Here is a 14981-nt window from a genome sequence, read left to right as displayed (position 1 = left end):
AATTTTTGATATGTCATTTCTTATTTATTGCTCTGTTCAAATTAGTCTCAGATTTCAGTAGAACATTTTTTAAAGTGGGTTATTTAATTTTTTTGTTTGTTTTTTGAACGAGTCTCCATGGATTTACAGGCTAGCCTCAGACTTGTGATCCTATGCTTCAACCCCCACATGTGAAGATTTACTTATGGCTTAGCTGCATTAAAATGAAATACTGGTCTTTTTGATCAAGTCTTTTGAAGTTTGTTACCATTTTCTTCTATAATGAAACTATATAATCAGTAAGGTTATATCTTTAAAAACAATGTTCTTAGATGGTCTAGACTATAGTGTTCTGTATATATGTTTGTTGGGTCAAATTACTCATATTGTCTAATGCTCTGTCAATAGGAAAGCCATGTAAAAATCTTATGGATCTATCAATTTTTTAAAAAATATCTATTTATTTATTATGTATACAGTATTCTGTCTGCAGGCCAGAAGAGGGCACCAGACCTCATTACAGATGGTTGTGAGCCACCATGTGGTTGCTGGGAATTGAACTCAGGACCTTTGGAAGAGCAAGCAATGCTATTAACCACTGAGCCATCTCTCCAGCCCAGATCTATCAATTCTTATATGTTTTAAATTTTATTTGTATGCAGGCCTTGTACGGCACTACTTTTAATTAGACTCATGTAAACTCATACTTGTTATTTTCTGTTTATATGAACCATTGAGCTCTTAAATATGCAAGGCAAAACCTCAAGATACACAGAACACGAGATAATATTTTTGGCCCCAGGCAAAGGATATTTTTTTAAATTGAGATATAGTGTTAACCATGACCAAAAAATTTGATTCCTTTAAAATTCTCTTCATCCAAGTCACCATAACTAGGGTGAATACACACAGTACTACAGGGGAAGGTACCTGCAGCGCAAATAATCAACCAAGGATTAGTACCCAGAATATATAAGTAACCCTATAAAACAATAAGAGAGGAATGGCCCAATTAGAAAATTCAGCAAACTTCCGAATAGACCTTCTATAAAAGATGCACAAATGACCAATAAACACATGAAAATTTGCTTAATCACATGGTTGTTAGGGAAATGCAAATTAAAACCACAACGAGATACCGTTACATGCTGACCTTATTAGTAAAAAGTGGATTGGTGAAGACAAGAGTCACAGGGATTCCTGCTGCTGCTGCTGCTAGTGAGAACGTAAAGCTGTACTTGCTCTTTGATCTGCAGTCTCACTTAAGGTTATGTCACCCAGCATTTATCACGTGTCCCTGGGGAAGCTTGCTCCATGTGCACATGCAGCGGTACACATAGAGTGTTTATGGCGGCCTAATTGCTAAGGACAATAACCAAAAGGGAAAAGGAAACAATCACTGTACGCTGGGTATTTATTTAAACTACTCTCTCCTTTAAATTTTAAAATTATGGGTGTTTTTTTTTTTTTTGGGATGTGGCATGGTTTGGATGTGGAGGTCAGAGGACAACTTGAGTTGTTGTTCTTTCCTTCTACCACATGGGTCCTAAGGACTGAACTCAGGTCGTCAGACTTGGCGGCAACTGTCTTTACCCACGCGTGATCCTGAATTATACCGTATTTTCATACAACGAAACACAATAGTCCTTAAGCACAGAGGATGCTTTTCAGCGTTCCACGTGGTTGCCGGAAGCTACTAATGCTAGACCCTATATATACTATACTTTCCACCACTACACATGTATAGCTCTGACAAATTTTAATTTGTAAATAAGACATGGTAAGAGATTGACAGTAATGAAACAGAACAATTATAAAAATATATTGAACAAAATTAATGTATTTTCTCTTAACTACTGTAAGGCGGTTAGTATGTACATTGTGAATGTGCTGCCCTCTTGATCCCAAGTGGGAGGAGTAGGAAGGCATAAGATTCTGTCCTACTACTCAGAACTGCATGTTTTATTTATTTGTCTGTCTGTCTGTTTATGCAGTCCTGGGGATTCAACACCCAAACCCTCAAATATGATAGATAAGAAGTCTCTACCACTGAGTTGCACCTCCAGCTCTCAGAGCCACGATTTTAAATTAATGAATCATTTATGTCTGGAATTTCCCACTGATATTTTCAGATCATGGTTGGCTACAGGTAACTGTAGCTGTGGTACATGAAACCATGGATAAGAGAAGGAATACTGATACCTCATAATTTTGAGTTTTAAAAAAAAACCAGGAACACATATAACAACATGCTATTTATTTTTAAGTTCAAAAGAAGTTATAAAATTAAAATATATATTTTAGTAATATACAAATATTTAATATAGAAAAAATAAAATAATCCTTGTATAGAAAAACCAGCTATAGTTTGTATTTTTAAGGAATTTTTATGTAAAATATTATTTATTCATTAGGGTATGTGTGTGTGCCTGAGTATGCATGCATGCCACATGGATGCAAGAACCTGAGAAAGTCAGAAGAAAGCATCAGATTCCCTGAAACTGAAATCACAGGTGTTGATAAGCAGCCCTGTGGGTGCTGGGAACTGAATCTGGAGCTTCTGTGAGAGTAGTAAGTGCTGTTATCTGCTGAAGCATCTCTCCAGCCCCATCTCTTATGTTCTAATACAAAACATAGAGTAATGAGTACCTGAAGAATGGGAGAGGCACACAGGAGCCACCAATGTTTCATTACTGTTTGGGTCCTAAAGCTAAGTTATTAGTTAATTAGTATTTTTATTATTATTTTCAGAAAACTTCTACATATCTACCACTTGCTTTAATCATTGTGCAGTTTTAGAAATAATTAAAGTATATTATTTGATAGGGGAGACAATGATAACGCCGAGCAAAGTTCCAGGCTCAAATGAGTCCTCACCGCATCCTGGTTGGAGTGAAGTCATTGAAAGACATAGTAAGGGGCTGGACAAATGGCTCAGTGATTAAGAGCATGTACTGCTCTTTCAGAGGACCTAATTTGAGCTACAGCACCCACATCAGGCAGCTCACAACCACCTAAAACTCCAGCTCCAAGGATGAAACATCTTCTTTGGTACTCCGCAGGCTCCTGCATCCATGTGGCACACACTCAGATGTATACGCATACACATAAATAAAAAAATAAAGTATTTTGTTTAGAAAAATAGTAAGTTTTAAATATAGCCTTTTAATCATGTCATGTTAGTTACCAAACTCATCTATTATAAACATATACATGTTGTACATGAAAGCAACTTAGGTTGGAAATTCCAAGGAGGGGAACTAGGACCATTTCATCAAGAATAATGTGAGTCTTAAGAACTCTAAACTAGCTGTGCAGCGGTGGCTCACGCCTATTTTAATCCCAGCACTAACTAAGGCAGGCAGATCTCTGTGAGTTCAAGGCCAGCCTGGTCTACAAGAGCTACTTCTAGGACAGGCTTCAAAGCTACAGAGAAACCCTGTCTTGAAAAATAAAAAACAAAAAGAGCTCTAACCATAGAAAGAAGGAAGAATCTAGAGGATGAACATGTTGAAAGGAGTAGGATGAAAAATGCTGTTAACTGAAATACAGTCAGGACTGGTGAAAAAGGACAAAGCAGGTGGAAATGTGGATGTGCTTTTTTATTAATTCTTTGGGAATTTCTTTTTTTATTGAGCTCCACATTTTTCTCTGCTTCCCTCCCTGACTCTCCCTCCCCTCTTCAGCCCTCCTCCAAAGTCCCCATGGTCCCAATTTACTCAGGAGATCTTGACTTTTTCTACTTTCTACTTCCCATGTAGATTAGATCTATGTAAGTCTCTCTTAGTGTCCACATTGTTGTCTAAGTTTTCTGGGATTGTGGTTTGTAGGCTGTTTTTCTTTGCTTTATGTTTAAAAACCACTTATAAGTGAGTACATATGATAATTGTCTTTCTGTGTCTGGGTTACCTCACTCCAAATAATGTTTTAATATAGGAGAAACAGGTAACTCTCACTAATAAAGCAGGAAAAAAGAACTGAAAAGAGGAAAAAGAGCCAAATGTTTGCTCGACTAAAAAGTATGTTGAGAGAATGCAGAAAAGATTAGTTATAAGCTAATTCAAGCCGTTTTCTACTTTAAGTCTCTGAAGCAAATTTTCAAATTTACAGCAGCATGTTTTGAAAAAGAAATGAGATGGGTTTTTTGTTTGTTTGTTTTTATTTTTGTTTTGTTTTTCGAGTTAGGGTTTCTCTGTGTAGCTTTGGAGCCTGTCCTGGAACTCTGTAGACCAGGCTAGCCTTTAACTCACAGAGATCCGCCTGCCTCTGCCTCCTGAGTGCTGGGATTAAAGGCGTGTGCCACCACCGCCCAGCAATCTGGATTTTTATAATCAAACCCCAGCACTGAAAAGAAGATAATTAAACAGGAAGAAGAGTGAAGATGTGCAAGCCCGTCCTCTTAGACTCAGGCTGGCAGGCATTTGTAAAGAAAGGGCTTCCAACCATTGCAAAATCAAGGAGCAGTTTGCTACAGAAACAAAACACGAGGATCGTACTCAGGGAAGCGCCTGTGTCTTGGAAGACCCCAGAGAAGTAGAATGTTATCTTGAGTGGCTTCAGCAAAATCCATGTAGGAAACTGAAATTCAAGTCCGTTTGTGAATCCTGCTTCCATTATTTCAAAGTTCCCCGTAAATTGGAAAAAAAAAATCCAGTGAAATTGGTGAACTATTTCAATATTTTAATAATGCTCTGAATTTATACAATAGTATGTAATTACTGTGGATGTATGATATGCAATGGTTCTTTATTCTCTCCACCATCATTAAGGCAGGGGCAGAAGTAGGGGAAAAGTTTCTCCATGAAAAGACAACTGAAGGTGTAAAGATGGGTCATGGTCGCAGCGTTATAGAAGGACACCTGCCCTCCCTCATAATCCACGTATATGCCCACCCTGTTGAGCTCACCCAGTTTCAGACTACAAGAAGGCAAATCCAGAGCCTTTAGATCAGTTTGGTTCCTTAGTCTTAAAAGCCAGAATCCTTGCTCAGGAGTGAGAGGGCAACTCCCTTTCCGAATGATAGATTCTTTGACGACTCCAACTGTCCATTTTGGCTTCTTTCCTACTTCCACTTCCCAGTACCACTTTCCAGAGGTGAAGCCTTTTGAGCCCAGTACAGCCACACTGGAATCAAACCTCTCTGGGCCATCAGGCATTACCTGCTTCACATCACCATGACACACACTGGTCTGGCTTTTGGATAGCACCAGATTTGGATGAGCTGTTTTAGGATCCAGAGTTATTTGAGACAGGCCTAGTAAGAAAATGAGATAGCAGGAAAGGAAGTGAATGCCATTTTCCATAGTAAGAAATAATACTAACATAGATACTTTGTTTTCATTCCAATATGCAGAAACCCTTAGTCAGAAAGTTTCCCATATACTTTCTGTTGCGTGGTATCCATGTTGCTATGTATAGACCTTTTTATATTAGGGATAAAGATAGACTTTGCTCTGAATTAATTTATGTTCTACTGAAGAAACAATACAAATAACATGAATCTTGACTAATGCCAAATTAGGTAAAATTAGGTGAGGCTGTCCTAGGAGATGTCCCTGAGGAGCATGTCTCAACTGGGATGTAACAGGAAATGTCCACTCTGGGCAAGCAGATACTGGAAGGAAGATGAAATGCAGCTAGGTGCTTGTGTAGGAGAGATTGTCTGTTAGAACTCGGGAAGACTGAGGTACCTGGTAGAGATTGTGTTTGGTTTAACATGCAGAGAGACATTGTAGCTCTAGAGTGGTGTGTGCCACTGCTCTTCAGAGTGGAGTCCACAAACTATGTGGTTACCAGCCTGGGACAAGATAACACACACAATGAAAGCCACATTTAGAAATTTGTATGACAATCTAACAATGTAGTTTTATGTCATTTGAATCTGGTAATTACAAAACCAGGCCTGTACTTTGTAAACAGTCTTTAATTTCACATTTGTAACTACTTAATTTATATTGTATTCTACAGTAATAGAATTCTGTGACAGATGAAGATATTTTTAAAATATGTAAAAACTAAGAAAATTTGCCTCATAGAAATAGACTAGTGATCACTGGAGACCAGGAAGGATAGGAGGGATGGGGTAGAATGATATTGGATAACAGAAACCCAAATACAGTAAGATAGTTGTTAATTTCAGAGTTTTATAGCACAACATGGTAATCATAATCTACTATATATATTTTTTCCCAGTGAATTTGTTTTGTTGACAGTGCTGGAAATTGAGCCCAGGACCTTGTATATGTAAGGCCAGCACTCTATTACTAAGCTGTATCCCCAGGCTTTTTTTTATATATTTTTAATCAACTAAAAGAGTTCAAATGTTTCCAGCACATAGAAGTGATAAATGTTTGAGGAAACATAAATACTACTAATGATTTAATTATTGTATGTTGCATACTTGTATTAGATATTATATTGCATCCTATAAATGTCTACAAATATCATGTGTCAATTAAAATTTAGTTGGAGCTGTAGCGTACACCTATAATTCTGGCATGTAGGAGGTTGAGACAGAAGAATCCTAATTTTAAAGCCAGCCTGAGCAATATAATGAGATCCCAGTTTTGTTGTTGTTACTGCTGTTTAATGTTTTATATCAGGTACGTGCCTATAATCCTAGCACTTGTGAGGTAGAAACAGCAGGATGGGGAGCTCAAGGTCATCCTTGGCCACACAGAACTCTCAGTCAGCCTAGGCTACATAAGACTCTATCTCAAAAAATGTAAGTTAAAAAAAAAATAGGAGCTATCAAAAAAGCAATCTGTGACGGAGAAATGGCTCGAAAGTCAAGAGCACATACTACTCTTGCAGAAGAGTTCTATTTCCAGCACCCACGTCAGGCAACTCACAACGGCCTGTATCTCCAGCCCCAGGGAACCCAACCTTTTTCTGTCCTCTGTTGACAGACAGCCACACTAAGGAGAACAGACTCATACATAGACACACTTTTGTTTTGTTTCTTTAAATCCCTTTTTAAACAAACATGGGTGATAAAGGACAAAACAATCCAACAAAAGTGTGGTCAAAAGATTGAATATATCTCACCAACAAGGCATAGGAATGGCAGAGAACCACATGGAGAGATGTGCAACAGGATTAGACATTAGAGATGTGTACATTAAAACAATGATGAAATGTTACTATATTTAAGGTTAAATAGTTAAAATTAGAAAGATTGACAATAGCAATTTTTGTCAAAATGTAGGGAAAATAGTATTTTCATCCATTGCAGGCAGAAATGTAAACTGATTCCTCCAGTTGAGGGAGAAAAGGGGTTAACAGTTTCTTATAAAATTAAATGCAAATCTTCAACCTCATCACTAGGTCTCCTTCTTAAAGATTTGTAAACAGATTCACACAACTTTATTCTTAACTGCCCTAAAGTATAATCTACCCAAATGTTCGTCAGTGGAAGAATAGATAAGCATATTATGATGTGTCCCTTAAACAAAATTACTGCTATGTGCATCTACATAGGCGAATCAAAGGAAGTGCTGCAGCAAGTACACGGTGCTGTAGTATGCGGTTTACATTAAATCACGAATTGAAAAGACACATCCAAAGTGAAGTAAAGCGGGTCAGCAAGCACTAAGGGCTAGAGCTATACAAAAAGAGCTGACTGCAAAGACATGTCTTTGTGTGTGCACACATGTGTTTGTGTACACAGGTATGCCCATGCATGAACTTTTGCGTGTGGAACTCAGAGGTCCACTTTAGGTGCCTCCTCAATCATGCTCTGTCTTATTTTTTGAGACAGGATTCTCACTGAATCTGGAACTCATTCTTTAACTAGACTGGCTGCCCAGCAAGCCTCCTAAAGATCTACATTTTTCTCCAACTCCATCCCCAGTTCTGGGGTTACAGTTGTTTGCCCCACTTTTTACATAGGTGCTGCAGATTCAAACTCAGGTCCTCGTGTTTGTTCAGCAAGCACTTTATCCACTAAACCATCTCCCCAGCCCCCATCCATCTATATTTTAATAACAGAGATGGATATGTTTGTTAAAACTCATCAGCTTGCACACTGAGAATATTTAGGTAAAATTGGCAGATTCTGCTCTATTAATTATACTTCAGTGAAGTCGTTTTCTTTCAGTGTTAGTCACCTGGAAAATGTGGCAGGGATATATTTATGATTTTAACTAGGTTAATAACAAACAATAATAATATCCATATGAATTTTGCAAAAGCTATCTAAAATTTTATTTCTATACATATCTAGACTATTGCTTCTTTTTCTTGAAATACCACTTGTGTTATTTTGTCCTGTTCAGACCTTGATATTTGCAAGAATACAAAAATGTGCTCATTAGTCATATCTACTGAAATTAGATACAGTTTTCTTCTGGAGAACTTTTTTTTCTGAAGCACTGATGATCTCTTAACACTCTCTTATAATGTTGTGTTCTATGCTGTGACTGGCAAGCCCTAAAAGACCTGTAAGGACTCCAAATATATACAAGGAGTACGTATGGAAAATGCCTTCAGAGCAGAGACACTCCAGAGATTCGTGTAGCTGATGCAGCAAAATAGGATAAATTTGTGGCCATTTCTACACATTCTAGATCAAACAAAATCATAGGCTGAGGATTAATTATAATATCAGACTCTTATGTATTATTAATTCAAAGATACATATTCTTAAATCATAGCAACAAAAGAAAAAGAAAAAAGTATTTTTGACTAAACTCCACCCCAAGGGCTGGAGAGATGGCTCAGTGGTTAAGAGCACTGGCTGCTCTTCCAGAGGTGCTGAGTTCAATTCCCAGCAACCACATGGTGGCTCACAACCATCTGTAATGAGATCTGATGCCCTCTCTGGCCTGCAGGCATACACACAGACAGAGCACTTGTGTATACCTCCATCCTGTCTCAAACAAAAGAACTAACTGGGGCCACAGCAGAGACAGCACAGATGAAATGTAGATTAAGGGTCATAGGAATGAGTAGCTACTTCCCACTATACCTGGGCAAAGAATGGACTGCATTTCCTTCCAGGTTATATACTGGATGGGACCTTTGAAGCGGCCTGGGCTCAGCTTTTTGGAGATAAGCTGACTGGGTGTGAGTGCCCTTATTCCTTTCTCCACACTGTAAGGGACACAAAGAGTTTATTTTTTAGACATCCTCAGGGACAGAAGGCAAGGGACAGAGTGCCATGGAGGAGCACTTACCTATCTATGAGCTTTGTGATGTCCTAAATGAGAAAAGGAGAGAGAGAGCAGTCAGTTGCCTGTTTATCATCTCTGGAAGTCTGTCTGGTTGTTCTGGTTGAACACCATCCGGGTTTAATTGTCAATACTGGCTTCCTGTGCAGGTGGTCCTCAGCCCATCTTCAACAACAGTTTGTATCCTCCATGGGCTTTTTCCTCAACACCCCAATCTAACCCGGGAAAAACTGACCTCTCACTTGCTAACCTCCTGATTTCTGTAATCCCAACTCTCATAGGAAACAGTAAAGGTGCCAATAAGTTCATAGTTAAGGTCAACTTTTTTTAAAGTGAACACTTCCAAATCCTCCCACAAGATAAAACCAGAAGTAATCCCAGTGCCAAGGGTAACTAAACTTTTGAGTCCTGAGGTGATCACCAGTGTTGCTTTAGAGGTGAGACTTCAGGTAGCAAAGTTTGACAAAAAGATTTTTAAATATTTCAGATTATGATTTCTGTAAGCCCAAAACTCAACAAAGGTTATCAGAGACATTTTTTTAAAAAAAGAAATAAAGCTTCAAGGTTCTTTATGGGAAAACAAAAATATTGATGAACTTGTACTAATCGTGTGTTTTAGGGATGTGAAAGCACAGCTTTCCACTGAACTCAGAACAAAAGCAGCCTACGTTTCTCCCAAAGGATCTTAAAGCGCTGCCATGGTTGGGTTGGGTTCAGATCAATTGAGCTTTCCTTGCCCCCCAACCCCAGGCCCTCTTTCCTCCAAGTGTACCCATAATCAAATTGGTGTGGAATCTCACTTTGAGGAAGTCGAAGGGATTCTGCTGTTCAATCCGTGTCTGAATGTTTGCCAGCATGTCTCTGGCAAGAAGACACTGTTCCTGAAGCTGGTTCAGATTCACCTCCATCTCCTCGCTCAAGACTTTTCCCTCATTCCGGAGCTCGTTTAGAACGTCCTTCTCTTTGTTGTGCAGGAACTGATGCAGTTTTAGAAACTCCAGGGAAAGTTGTTGTTGCAATTGTATCTTGTTGTCCTGGAAACCTCCATAATCATCACCACGATTACTACTGAGACTAGCTAGCACTTAGAGACAGGGGCTCACCCTACACAACGCACCTTGGAAAATTCCATACAAGTGATTACTTAGCATCAACATTCAGTCCTGCCTAGCAGAGCCCTATGGGAGGCTTAATCCTTCTTTCCCAACTAGTTTAATGGTTTAAGAGGAAAGGTTTTGTTTTCATTTTGTTCCTCAGTGCTTGGATAATAACCGGTGTTCTATTAAATAATGTTGTGGAGTCATTCAAACATTCTAAAAAGATTTTTTGTGGGGAGAGGGTGGTTTTGAGACAAGATTTCTCTGTGTAGCCTTAACTGTCCTGGAATTCACTCTGTTAACCAGGCAGGCCTCAGACTCAAGAGATCCACCTGCCTCTGCCTCCAGAATGCTGGGATTAAAGGCATGTACCACCACCACCCAGCTAAACATTCTAAAATTAATACCAATAATACCTTCCTAGACTGGCAAAACAGTATCTACCAAATGATACTGTTAAACTTGGGCCATAAGGATCCTGGGGAACCTGTCCTTTCAAAACCAAAACGACTCTTGCTGCCAGGACAACATAAAAGAAACAGATTATGAACAATGCATAAAGTGCTAAACTTGATAATCACTACACTTGAAGTTTGTGCATGCAAGGTGTGTGTGTGTGTGTGTGTGTGTGTGTGTGTGTGTGTGCGCGCGCGCGCGTGTGTGTGCGTGTGTGTGTGTCCATCCACAACTTCCTCCCTGGTGAACTAACTTCTTAGTTCCTCATTGTCTTTATTTCTAATGACTTAGAACTTTTTCCACTTATTCTCAACCACACATAGAATTTTATCATTTACAGAAAATGTATCATCTCCATGTATCATGACTTTTTGCTCCAAGTTCACTTGTTCCCTACTGGGGAACTGTTGAGAGTTTGTATTCAACCTGGGCGTGGTGATTCAAGGCCCTATTCCCAGAGCTTGGTGGAGGGGACAGGGGGACAGAGGCAGGCAGATCGCTATGAGTTCAAGGCTAGCCTGGTCTACATAAGTGAGTTCCAGGGCTAAATGAAGAGACCCTGTCTCAAGAAAACAATAAAATAAGTTGGTAATCATTGCCACCCCCCCCCCGTTTCTGTTAATAAACTTCTATCTTCATTGCCTGTCTTATATAGCTTAGATTCCTTGTACAACTATTATTAAACTTGTACAACTATTATTAAACCTTGTACAACTCTTAAAGTAGTCTTAACTGTTCTTCTCACCCATGTGTTTCCAGTTTCCCTTTCACCTTTCTCATGATTTCCCAGTCTAATTAGTTCCACTTCCTCTAACTGCATTTTTTTTTTGATTTTTGAGACAGGGTTTCTCTGTAGCTTTTGGTTCCTATCCTGAGATTAGCTCTTGTAGACCAGGCTGGCCTCGAACTCACAGAGACCCGCCTGCCTCTACCTCCCGAGTGCTGGGATTAAAGGCGTGCGCCACCACCGCCCAGCTTGCATTTTAAATATTAAAATTAGTATTTATCTTAAGCTCATTCTATGCTTTCTAGGAAATACCCCCCCAGCAGCTTTAAATACCTTTAAATCTAATGCTGACAGCTTTTCTCCAGCTTTTGGGCTCCAGATTCGCTATTCACTCCTATTTGATCCATCACCACATCTATATGGTCACCTCCCTACACCATATGCTCTTGTTTATCTCTATATATACACTGCTCTTTAGTTCAGTCAAGTGCTATTGTTCTTGGCATACTAACCTGCAACAGTTTTCTAACCATATGGTCTTATCATTGTCTCTCTAACTCATTTTCCTCATGCATGCTAGGCAAGTATTCTACCAACAACTGAGTACATTTCCAGCTCGTGACTTCTTCAGCGCATTGTCCTTCTCCACCTAAATTAGAGTCTCCACATAGCTCTCTCTTTGCTACTCTGTTTTCGGATCATATTGTACTAGTCACTATTGTTATTTCTTGGTATTGCTGGCATTATTTAATACCTGTCTCCCAAATTAAGATTCTAATGTGGGATTCTAATGCCTTGACCCATTCCATAAATGTTTGTTGAATGAATACTGGTTGTAATTTCTGTGGAGATAATTGTCACATAATTTAGCTCCCAACCTAGATACTGATTTGCTGACTCTTTACTATTGTTTAGCACTCCTGTGAAGCCTAAAGTGGAAAGACATGTATAGGCAACAGCTTTACATAGTTTGGGAGCAGTTAAGGAAGATAAATCAGATGGGAGGGGGTGTAATCTGAGAATCCATGGTTCAGGGGTACCAGGTTATAAACTCAAAGGAAATAAAAGTATTTCTTTGGACATAGCCATCTTTAGTAGGTTTTACTGGGGAAGTCTTTATTTTGCCACAGGGAAAGGACAGAACAAGCAGATCTCAATACCACATTGTTCACCTAGTGACTTAACCATCAAAAGACGGCATGTTAGGACAAAAGGCAATCTGTTCAATTAATCAAATATTGGGAACTTTTCCCACCAGATGTTTCTTCCTACCCTGAGTAGCACTAGCACTAACTCTGTAACCCAGGTGCGTTTAGTATATTGATATAGCTGGAGTTACAGGAAGGGGAAATTCCAGCTCTGCTTCATAAACCCTTTCCCCTGCCCCTCACCTTGTAAGCAGCAATAGCATCTTTCTGCATAGTTCTGAGAGACTGAAGCTCCTTGAGGGTGTTCTGAAGTTGGCTCTGATAGGTAGCTAGCTCATCCTAGAAATAGCAAATAGAATTAACCCACAGCAATTTGGGAGATAAAGAAAACAAAGCCCAAGTACTGGGGAGATGATGGCTCAATTAGTAAAGTGCCTGCCACACAAACATGAGGGCCTGCATAAACGACTGGACATGGTGGCACACACTTAAGTCTAGTGCTGGGAAGCTGGAGACAGACAGACTCCCTGGGACTTGCTGGCTGGGACAAGCCAGCCCAGCCTAATCTGCAATCCCAGGTCTTTGTGAGAAACCCTGTCTCCAAAAACAAGGCAGCCAACTTCTTGAGGTACAGCCTAAAATTTTCCTCTGGCCTTCACATGCATATACACACATGCCTATAGCACAAAGAGACATCTGTGGGACAGGAAAAGAGCTGTGCCAATAGCACAGGGAGGCAGATGTGGAACAGGACAGGCTAGGCAAGGTGGGGAGTCCAGTCCTGGCTCCAGAAGAGATTCTGACAGGGTGTACAAGGCACACCAGTATTTGTTTGAACATAGAAATTTTAACATAATAAACTATTAAAGTTAGCGCATTGCTGGGATGGGTGAGATGGCTCTGTGGGCAAAGGCACTCATTGCTAAACTTGTCAACCCAAGTTCAGTCTCCAGAAACCACATCATGGAAAAAGAACCAACTCCTTCAAATTGTTCTCTCTCTCTCTCTCTCTCTCTCTCTCTCTCTCTCTCTCTCTCTCTGTGTGTGTGTGTGTGTGTGTGTGTGTGTGTGTGTGTGTCTCACACACACAAGGAAGTGGGGTGGAAAAGACATCTAAAAAACATGGTGTGCCGGGAAATAAATAAGCTCTGAGGTGTTCCTTCTTTGGAGTTCTCCCACTCTCTGGAGTTCTCTCTCATTTTTTTCTAGTAAGTCTGTGTTCACTCAAGTAAACTCTTGTAACAAAGACATGTTATACTTCCACTGTGCCATAATTCCTGCCTCTTGAGAACTGTGACTAGGGCTGAGGATTAGCTCAATAGCATAGTACTTGTTTTGCTTACACTATGCCCTGGGCTCAATCCCAGGCACCACCAAAACAAAATTTTTGAGTATAATAAGCAACAGAAACAGTTAAGGTTGACATCTTATTGTCTAGATATAGGGATTTGAGGAGACTACCGTAACTGCATCTGGACACCTTTCCCTACGCTGTTCTCATTGGAGCATTTCCTTCTCCCTTCTGCCCATCCAAACCCAAACGATTCTCCAGTTCTAGTCTTATACCTTTCCTTCATTGAATCTCCCCTGACCCTCTCAGAAATCCAGAACACTTAGAAATTACAGATGTGACAAACTTCACTCTCACTAATAATTATCATGTACTGTTTCCATTGTTGTGCTTATTTGACACTTCATCAAAGTTTGAAACGTTTATAGCAGGAACACTCTTTTCTGTTCAAGCTTTACCCAGTGTGTGACTGAAGGAGTCAGCCATCGCTCCCCCATAATGCCTTTCCTACATGGAGCATCTCTAGGGAAAGAACTTTCCAGGGCATGTTGTATTTCTGAGGGTGCTACACTTTCTCATTATTTGAATAAAGGGATGAGGTCAGAAGAAAGAAGCAGCCCTCCAAAAGAGTTTTCCTAAGGGATTCCTCGCCACCCAGGTCTCACACACCGTAAAGAAACGGACAGCATCAGAGATTTGCAGGAAATCCTTAGACTGCCCCATAGACAACCGTGCATCCTTGCATTGAAAGCAGATCATTTTCCCTTCTGGCTTACTGAACAGTTTCAGGTTCTCTCCATGCTCTTGGCACTGTGGATGGCCCTTGAGCAGGGGTGACTTCTTAATCTTCTCTACCAGCTTCTCCAGCACAAGATTGAATGTACAGTTGTTATACTGGCATAGCATCTTACAGTCAGGACAGAACGTTTCCTTTGCATGTAGTTTCCAGAAGTTTTGAATACAGACTTGGCAGAAGTTGTGGCCACAGCTCAGCATCAGTGGATCACGGAACCAATCATTACACAGTGGGCAGTGTAGCTCCATCGTAATATCTTGTATCACCACTTTTGAGGGTGCGTGGGTGGTTGGATCAGACATTTCAACATAGTTGCC

At 39.9% G+C, this 14981-nt stretch overlaps 1 protein-coding gene across 1 annotated transcript; it reads right to left on the bottom strand.

Annotated features, from left to right (window-relative positions):
• Positions 1 to 4694: 4694 nt before the first annotated feature.
• Positions 4695 to 14981, bottom strand: Trim69 (tripartite motif containing 69). The gene is made up of 6 exons (XM_041679244.1): positions 14538 to 14981; positions 12821 to 12916; positions 9950 to 10183; positions 9156 to 9178; positions 8948 to 9072; positions 4695 to 5233 (listed from the first exon to the last, which is right to left on the bottom strand). The coding sequence occupies exons 1-6, from the start codon at positions 14964 to 14966 to the stop codon at positions 4695 to 4697; spliced, it is 1446 nt and encodes a 481-aa protein (XP_041535178.1). The 5' UTR covers positions 14967 to 14981.

Source organism: Microtus oregoni, unplaced genomic scaffold, assembly GCF_018167655.1.
Source record: "Microtus oregoni isolate MIOR12 unplaced genomic scaffold, Mior012 000031F_ref0000149, whole genome shotgun sequence".
NCBI lineage: Eukaryota > Metazoa > Chordata > Mammalia > Rodentia > Cricetidae > Microtus > Microtus oregoni.
Note: the sequence above shows the minus strand (reverse complement) of the source record. Positions and strands in the feature narration are given on the sequence as shown.

Bases quoted from the DNA above. Each gene is read 5' to 3' on its own strand.
- Trim69 (XM_041679244.1), bottom strand. From the start codon at position 14,966: ATGTCTGATCCAACCACCCACGCACCCTCAAAAGTGGTGATACAAGAT. The intron at 12,917-14,537 runs GTGTGTGAGACC...TGCTATTTCTAG, and splicing joins ATGCTGTCCGTTTCTTTACG to GATGAGCTAGCTACCTATCA. The intron at 9,179-9,949 runs GTGAGATTCCAC...TTTCTCATTTAG, and splicing joins ATCCCTTCGACTTCCTCAAA to GACATCACAAAGCTCATAGA.